We start from the raw sequence: 8,289 nt of genomic DNA, 5'->3' as shown, positions 1-8,289 counted from the left end.
AGATCATGTCAGAGTTGGAGATTCTGTACAAGGTGGGTGGATTTGACCATTTTTATTATTCCTGTTTCCATTTTCTCGCAGCGGATTTTAAAGTATTTGTGGTTTTTTTCTCTCTCTCTCTTTTCTCAGTGTGACTCCTCGTACATCATAGGATTTTATGGCGCTTTTTTTGTGGAAAACAGAATTTCCTTGTGTACAGAGTTCATGGATGGTGAGTGGTGTGTCCAGTTTGATTACTGAGTGATCACTGTCCACATCTGTTATATCTGTGTGTACATATATATATGTATAACTGTGTATGTATTTTATATATACACATAAAATGCATAAAAATATATTGATAATAGTTATAAATATTTATATATTATATATATAAATATATTGTATAGTATGTATTATATAATATAGAATATGTATTTTATATTATGTATTATGTGTTATATATTTTATGTTATACAGTATGCATTATGTATTATATATTCTATCTTCTAAAATATATATTGTATTTCATATTCCACATACTACACATTATGTATCATATATTATATATAATTATTTTATTATACATTATGTACTATGTATTATATATGTGAAATACATATAAATATATTTATAATAGCTACAACATATTTTATAAATACTTTAAATATTTTGTATTTTATATACTATATGCTACATATTATGTACTATGTATCATATATTATATATTAGTAGCATTATATATATTATATATCATGTATTGTATATTATAGGTTATCTAATATACATTATTATATTATAAATACATATAAAGATAAATATGGTTCCCCCATTTTTGGGGGCAATGAAATGCTGTGGTATGACTTGAAAATGGAGAGTGTTACCAACATTGCAGGCGGTTCAGGGTCAGCTGTCTCTGACACCATTCTTGTTCTATCACTGCTGCCATTTTTATTCATTTTTATTAACAAATTGAATTTTTATGTATTTTATTAATAAAAATCAGTGTTTTTATTAATGACCAAGGCCTGGAAAACCCTCAGGGCTGCAAATCTGGGGCGCTGTTTGGTGTGGCATCAGCTGAGCCTGTGCTGTTTGTCCCTGCAGGGGGTTCTCTGGATGTTTACAGGAAAATCCCAGAGCACGTTCTGGGCAGGATAGCAGTGGCTGTAAGTACCTCCATTGCTTTTTGTCTCCCAGTTTTTTGTTGTTCGTGTGTAAAAAAATCTCGGATTTGAGTCAAAAATCTCAGATTTGACAGTTCCTGGGCCACTGAGGCATTTCCAGGATCTGTGTCCTGATGGGMAAGGAGGATCCCTCCTCTGTGCTGCTCTTCCAAACTGTTCCCTGTGTGCAGGGGTTCTGGGATTGAGGAAAACTTCGTTTGGAGTGACCAACACAGGGAGTCTGAAGGGTCATGGGATGATGGGAGAGAGGGGATTGCTCTCCTGTGAGGAAATGGTGGGAGAGCTGGGAATGTTCCCCTGGAGAAGGGAAGGATCCAGGGAGAGCTCAGAGCCCCTTGGCTTCAGGAGAGCTGGAGAGGGACTGGGGACAAGGGATGGAGGGACAGGACACAGGGAATGGGGAGATTTAGATGGGATACTGGGAAGGAATTCCTGGCTGGGAGAGTGGGGAGGGGCTGGGCTAGAATTCCTAAAGTAGTTGTGGCTGTGCCTGGATCCCTGGAAATGTCCAAGGCCAGGCTGGAGCACTCTGGGATAGTTCCTGTTTGCTGTGAGACCCTCCAGGAGAGGGGGAATCTCTCCTTCGTGCTGGTCTGTATTTGTGGGAAGGGCTGGGGTGGTTGGGAAAAGGAAACTCGGGAGCCCCATGGGGACACTGTGGTCACTCCAGGCTGGGTGCTGCTGTGGTCACCCCTGGCTGGGTGCTGCCATGGTCACTCCAGGGATATTTTGCTCTATCCTGGCTCAGGCTGTGGGGCTGAAACCCCCCTTTCCTCCCGTGTTTTTCCCTTCCCACCATTCCCATCCCAATTTCCCCACCGTGTCCAGAGCAGGGACATCGTGCCCGGATCCCAGTGCTGGAGCTGATGGAATCTCTCCCTCCCTCCTGGTGTTGATGGAAGCTCTCCCTCCCTCCCTCCCTCCCTGCCAGGATCGCACTTGAGCTGTCAGGGAGCGCTGATTGACAGCAGGGGAGGCACTTTGTGTGTCAAGGCTTTGTCACYGCATTGTTGTGAAACCTCCCTCGCTCAATGCCAGCAATTCCTGCCCCGCTCCATCACAAGGCACTCCCTCCCTGCACCCTTTGAGGAGGATATTTGCTTTCCCTTTTAGGTTCTTATTTAATTCTCCTTTTAGGATCACATTTAATTCTCTTTGTAGAATTACATGTAATTCTGCTTTTAGGATGGTATTTAATGCTGCAGAGCTCTTCCCCAACAGGCATTAAATGTGAGGRGAGTGGGGAATGATGAGTCCAGCTGGGGGATCCTCTGATGCCAGAKCACCTAAAGAAAAGGCTRGRCAAAATTCAGAGAATCMAARGCAGTTCTATTTATTGCAGGGCCTTCAGRTCCATTCAGGGCAGTCGCAGCCCWCCCAGGAGGAKATGCAKGAGGAAAACCTYTYTGGAATGGATTCASTGGCACYTAGRGATGGGAAGTGTCCAAAAATCCAACTGGATGGCCTGAAACATGTAAAATGTGTTGGTTGAATTTTGTACTGGAGTAACTGGTTTGAAGTTTGGCTTTTGCAGCTTTGGTGGTGGAAGCAGCAAATTCTGAAATAGCAAATTTTGGAATTTTTGAAATAGCCGGGCACCCTCTGCTCACATTTGGGAGTTGTATTTACTTCTAGGAATTGCATTTTAGGAGTTGTATTTCATTTTAGGAATTGCATTTTAGGAGCTGTAGTTCATTTTAGAAACTGCATTTTACGAGTTGCATTTACTTTCAGGAATTGCATTTTAGGAGTTGTAYTTCCTCTSTATGGGATACTTTAGGATTTGTGTTTGGTTTTTTGAGTAAAAGGGAGAACAAGGGAATTTTTACAGTCAAGAAGTTGCACATTTGCAGTGAGCAAATAAAAGCCTGGGGAATGCAGGAAAAGACACAGGATGCAGAAGATGGAAAGGAAGGGAGGATGGGGTGCAAGAGGCTTTTAGGAATTTTCTTGTTTTCTGACCTTTCWGTTGCAGGAGGACAAATCTTTACATCCTTTCATGATTTTTAACACCCCAGCACAGACAAAACTGAAATTACAACGAATTTAATTCAGTGAATTAAAAATTCACTGAAATACCTGMAGATTTTCACTAAAAATTCAACTGATTTTGGTTTCCAGGTCCTGGGAAGGAATTAATTTGTGTTRTTTCAGGACATGCTGCAGGTTTTTGGCAGGGCTCCCCTGGATGGATGTGGGGTCTCCCCTTCTCCTGGTCCTGGCTCCATTCTGGGCTCTCTGATGTTCCACCCCAGCTGAATTGTTGGATTTTTTTCCCACCAGGAATCCCTAAAATGTGGTATTTTTTTCTTTTAACTCCAGGTTGTGAAAGGTCTGACCTATTTATGGAGCCTGAAGATTTTGCACAGAGGTRAGTGGTGGATGTTTTCTGTTTTCCAGTGAAATTTTAACACCTCTTGACCAAGCAAACATCTGCTTTGAGTCCAGTGGGGCAATGCAGAGTGAATCCTGCTCATTAACCTTGCTCACTTCCTTGTAAAATATTTTTATTGCTCCTTTATTGCCCTCCCTTCTGCCCTGGAAAGAAAAGGATTGGAGAGAGAAAGGGATTTTACAGGGATTTAGGGCTGCAAACAGGTGCCCAGTGGAGAAATCAGTTTGACTGGTTTTGGAAACAGAAAATAGGCAAATAGTGAATTTTCAGAAATCTCATGTGACAGCTTTTCAGAAATCTCATGTGACAGCCACAAGTGTTGCTGGAAGCCCAGATCTCTGAAACTGTAACCACTGCCATGGCCATGGGCAGTGAAAGGCTTTAAACGTCCTTGGATAGAAATAATTTTGGGGTTTTGCCTTTTGTTCTCTTTCCTGCAGCTGATTTGGGGGAGTTTTTAAAACTTCTCCTTTATTTCTTACTTTTTCCTGGTACATTTTGTTTAAGACGTGTCTGTTTGGTTAAGGGTAACACCACAATTATTATTGTAGGGTAAGAGCAACACTGCAATTATTGTTGTAGTGTAATTCCAATACACTAAAACTTACGTGGCAAATGCTGTGTAAAGCACAAAGAAGCCCCTTCCCTCTACACCAACCCCCCCAAAAAAAGGAAAAAAAGGAGAAAGTCATGACATTTTTAATGTTTTCAGTGCCTGGAAGAAGCTGTTCTGGTTGCTGATGGGGCTGTGCCATYCCCTCCCTGTCCCATGTCCCCAGCTGCCWCATCCACACTGTTTTTAAACACTGGAGRCTCCTGTGCCAGRGCTGGACACCCTTTTCCTGTGCAGAAATGTTCCCTGGTGTCATCAATCCTCCCCTGGCACATTTTCGGGATGTTCCCTCTCACCTTTTGTCCTCCAGACTGAAGGGCTGCCCCTGGGTTTGTCACTGGGCTGGATAAAAGGACAGGAATGACCCAAGCAAGAGGAGGAACAGGCTGGGGCTGGAGCTGCCACAGGAATTGTCAGAGCTGTAAATAGGAAAGGAAAGGCAGCAGGAATATCCACGTGGGTATGGAATAGGCACACAGTCATTGCCACACTTCTATAAAACACACAAAAATATTTTTTAATTTTTTTTTTTTTTATTTTCTCTGGCCACCTTCTGGCTGTGATTTGGAGAGAACATAAATGCTGTGACGTTTTCTCATTCTGCTGCTGCACATTTAGAGCCTGGTTGAGATTTTTGCTGTGCCAGTAGAACACAACCTGCCCTTCTGCCAGGGTTTCCTTGCCTGGACTGAGGTGTAACTCGGGGGTTTTGATGAATGAATGGTGGTTGATCCTCGCTGTGGTCTGGGGAAAAGCACAAAACGTGATTTTTCATCACATTTCTGATTCTTCTGGCCTTGCTCTGCTGCTGGGCTGAACCATCAGGAGCATTCCAGGCTCAGCAGCTTCCCAAGGATTGGTTTTGGTGTTATTTTACCCATTTTTTAGGACAGAAAATGTGTATTTCTGCATCCTCCAAACAGAGACAGAGGGGTGCAATGCAAGGCAGATGATTATCGTTCTAGGTGATTCCTTCAGCTGCCCCCTGCTCCAAGGGAAAGAGAGGAATTTTGAATCCTGATTTCCTTGGTGTTTCATCCAGGGCAGAGCAAGGGCTGTGGAGAGTCGGGAATCTCTCCAGAATTGGCGAAGCTGGAGAGTTGGAATTCCCAAGGAATTGGTGAAGCAGTGCCAGGGCAGAGCAGGGGCTGTGGAGAGTCGGGAATCTCCAGAGAAGGGATGAAGCTGGAAAGTCAGGAATTTCCCGGGAATTGGCGAAGCTGGAGAATCAGGAATTCCCAAGGAATTGGTGAAGCGGTCCCAGGGCACAGTGGGGGCTGTGAAGAGTCGGGAATTTCCCGGGAACTGGCGAAGCTGGAGAGTCGGGAATTCCCAAGGAATTGGTGAAGGGGTCCCAGGACAAAACAGGGGCTGGTGGGGAGTCAGGAACTAGTGAAGCTGGAGAGTCGGGAATTTGCCGGGAGTTGGTGAAGGGGTCCCAGGGCAGAGCAGGGACTGTGGAGAATCAGGAATCTCCCGGGAATTGGCGAAGCTGGAGAGTCAGGAATTCCCAAGGAATTGGTGAAGCGGTCCCAGGGCACAGTGGGGGCTGTGGAGAGTCGGGAATTTCCCGGGAACTGGCGAAGCTGGAGAGTCGGGAATTTCCCGGGAACTGGCGAAGCTGGAGAGTCAGGAGTCCCCGGGAATTGGCGAAGCGGGAGAGCCGGGAATCCCCGGGAATTGCTGAAGCAGTGGCAGGCAGTGCCCAGTGCCCGGAGCGGGGTTAAAGCCGCTCGGGGATCCTGCCCGGAGCGGGGTTAAAGCCGCTCGGGGATCCTGCACGGAGCGGGTCCGGTGGTGCCCGGCTCCGGCTGTGCCGCCGCTCAAACGCCGCCGCCGCCGCGCATGAAAGCGGAGCCGCGCTAATGAGGTGACAGCCGCGCGTGTTAATGAGCCCGAGCCGCAGCCACCGCAGCCACATCAAACACGAGCACGAGATTAACACCTCCGCCGAGCCTGGGGAAGGTGTGAGAGCCGCMCCGCGATCAGCGTGCTCCGCTCCCCCGAGGATGAGAAGTAGAAATGGAAGGGTAATGAGAAATTAACTTAGATTTAAGACGGAATTAGCAATTAAACAAGTCTAATCATGTACAAAGTCAAAGTTGGGATGAAGACGAGCTGGAATCTGTTAAGTTCAAGGATAAGTACAGACCGTGTGCATTTTATCTGCATTTTATCCTCTGTTCACACCTGCTTGTTGAAGGGAGTGCAGGGAATCAGTGTTACCCATTTGTGTTTAATTGTGCTGWGCGGGTGGGTGTGCTCGCCTGGCTGAGTGATGGTGGTGTTTCTGTGTATTAACACGGATATATTTRTATTTTTTTCATGGTTTGGGCACCTCGCTTCCTGGTTAGGTATTAAATTGGTGTAAAGTGTTGCGGTGTTGTAACTGGGAGAGCAGGGGATCTGGAGATCTCCTGCCTTGGAGATCTGGGCATCACTCAGAGCCTGTCCTTTCCCCCAGGATGTCAGAAACCCTCAGTGTTCCAATCCTCTTTGTTTTGGATCAGCTGGTGATGTCTAAATCCAGCTCACCCAAACCAGAGGCTGGACAGAATTGAGAGAATCCAAAGCTGTTCTGTTATTGCAGGGCCTTCAGGGCCATCCAGGGCAGTCCCAGCCCAGCCAGGGGTGCACCCACAATGGACAGTGGTGACTCACAGGATTTTCACCCTTTCTTACTTTTGTCCATTTGCACATCGGGGCTGAATCCTCCAATTGCAGCTGCAGCCAATGCAGTCATTGACTCCAAGTTTGCTACCCCCAATTCTCTGTTGTTTCCATCTCCTGGCACAGTGAGGTGTCCTTGAGTTTGGGGCTGCAGAGGAATTGTTTTGTCAGAAAATGGGAGAGCAGGAGCTCAGCACTGGATATGGAGTCTGGAGTTAAACACTAAATAATTACAGGGTCACAGACACGTGAAAATAGAGAAGCTGAAATCCTGAGGCATCACTTGGGATGTTGGCTGGGAGGGACAGGCCCAGGATGAGCATTCCCATCCTCTTCCCATGATTGTTCACTGAGGGTTTCACCAGAACCCTCGTCTTTGACTGCCCCCGCTCCTGTTTTCCTCTCTGTGAGGGATAATCAGTGTCAGGGCCACGTGTGATGGGTRTAGCATGTGAACACAAATAAAAAATGTATAAAACACCCATCCAGGGGTGGCTGTGGCTGTACCAGCCTGCTCTGGGGGAGGTGTCCCTGGGCACAGGATGAGCTTTAGGGTCCCTTCCCGCCCAGCCCATCCCAGAATTCTGTGTTTCCACACGTGTATTTATGTCTGTATACATGTATTTATGTCTAAATGTGTGGCTAAACACACACGAGCCCACTCATGGACCACTTAAGGCTTATTTAAAATGAACCACTTAAGGCTTATTTAAAAGAAAAAATAATCCTGGCCTCAGCCCAACCCCGCTGGTGCCTTCCTTGAACCCGGCCTGTTGCTGTTTGCTGTTTCTAAAAGGCAGGAGGAGTCAAGAGACAGCTTTTAAAGGCTCTCAGGGCTTTTTTTTCCCCTCTCYCTCACACAATCGTGAATCTGTTTGCTTTTCAACGCCGCAGATGAGTGAAATGTTTGGTGTTGGAAAAGCTGAACCCCTGACAGTTCTATTTAGTGGGGAGTGGAGCTCGCAGGTGCTGTTTGTTTGCAGAGAGGTGCCACTCCTCGGGCAGCTCCATCACCAGCAGAACTGATCCACCCTCCCTAATGCCGCCCCATAGAAATCGTTTGTGTGGAGGCAGCCCCGGTAATGGGGTCCTAATGACCCCTTTTGGCTCTCGTGGAAATTCTCCCACTTCTGAGCACCGATATTAATCACAGGCAGATGGTGCAGAATATTATTTACACACATTCATATCCCAAACTCCCCCTCAAAAAAAAAATATTTAACCCATTAGCTGAAGTGGGTGAGGAAAGCAAAAGGCTGTTTTAATTTGCTGATCTACCTCCCTGCTTCCACCAGGAGAGATTTTTTGAAGGGTTCTCACTTCCTTTTCTTTTTGAGGGAATGAACACAACCATTGGAATATTTTATGAAATTCCCCGGTTTTGTGGTGCTGTCTCAGTTCAGCTGGAAGGACAGCTTGGGTTTGTTCTTTCAGGGTTTGTTTGA

The 8,289-nt window shown here is 46.0% G+C and overlaps 1 protein-coding gene across 1 annotated transcript in view; it reads left to right on the top strand.

The window, feature by feature from the left end:
* Window positions 1-8,289, top strand: part of MAP2K5 (mitogen-activated protein kinase kinase 5) — a 111,295-nt gene that overhangs the window by 38,865 nt on the left and 64,141 nt on the right. Inside the window, exons 10-13 of the mRNA XM_057372270.1 lie at window positions 3-32; window positions 130-211; window positions 1,087-1,148; window positions 3,489-3,537. Coding sequence (XP_057228253.1) covers window positions 3-32; window positions 130-211; window positions 1,087-1,148; window positions 3,489-3,537 — 223 coding nt within the window. The remainder of the gene's footprint in view (window positions 1-2; window positions 33-129; window positions 212-1,086; window positions 1,149-3,488; window positions 3,538-8,289) is intronic.

The sequence above is a fragment of the Malurus melanocephalus genome, unplaced genomic scaffold (genome assembly GCF_030028575.1).
Source record: "Malurus melanocephalus ecotype Western Australia unplaced genomic scaffold, MMel_1.1 scaffold_169, whole genome shotgun sequence".
Lineage (NCBI taxonomy): Eukaryota > Metazoa > Chordata > Aves > Passeriformes > Maluridae > Malurus > Malurus melanocephalus.
This window is presented reverse-complemented; position numbering and strand designations above follow the sequence as displayed.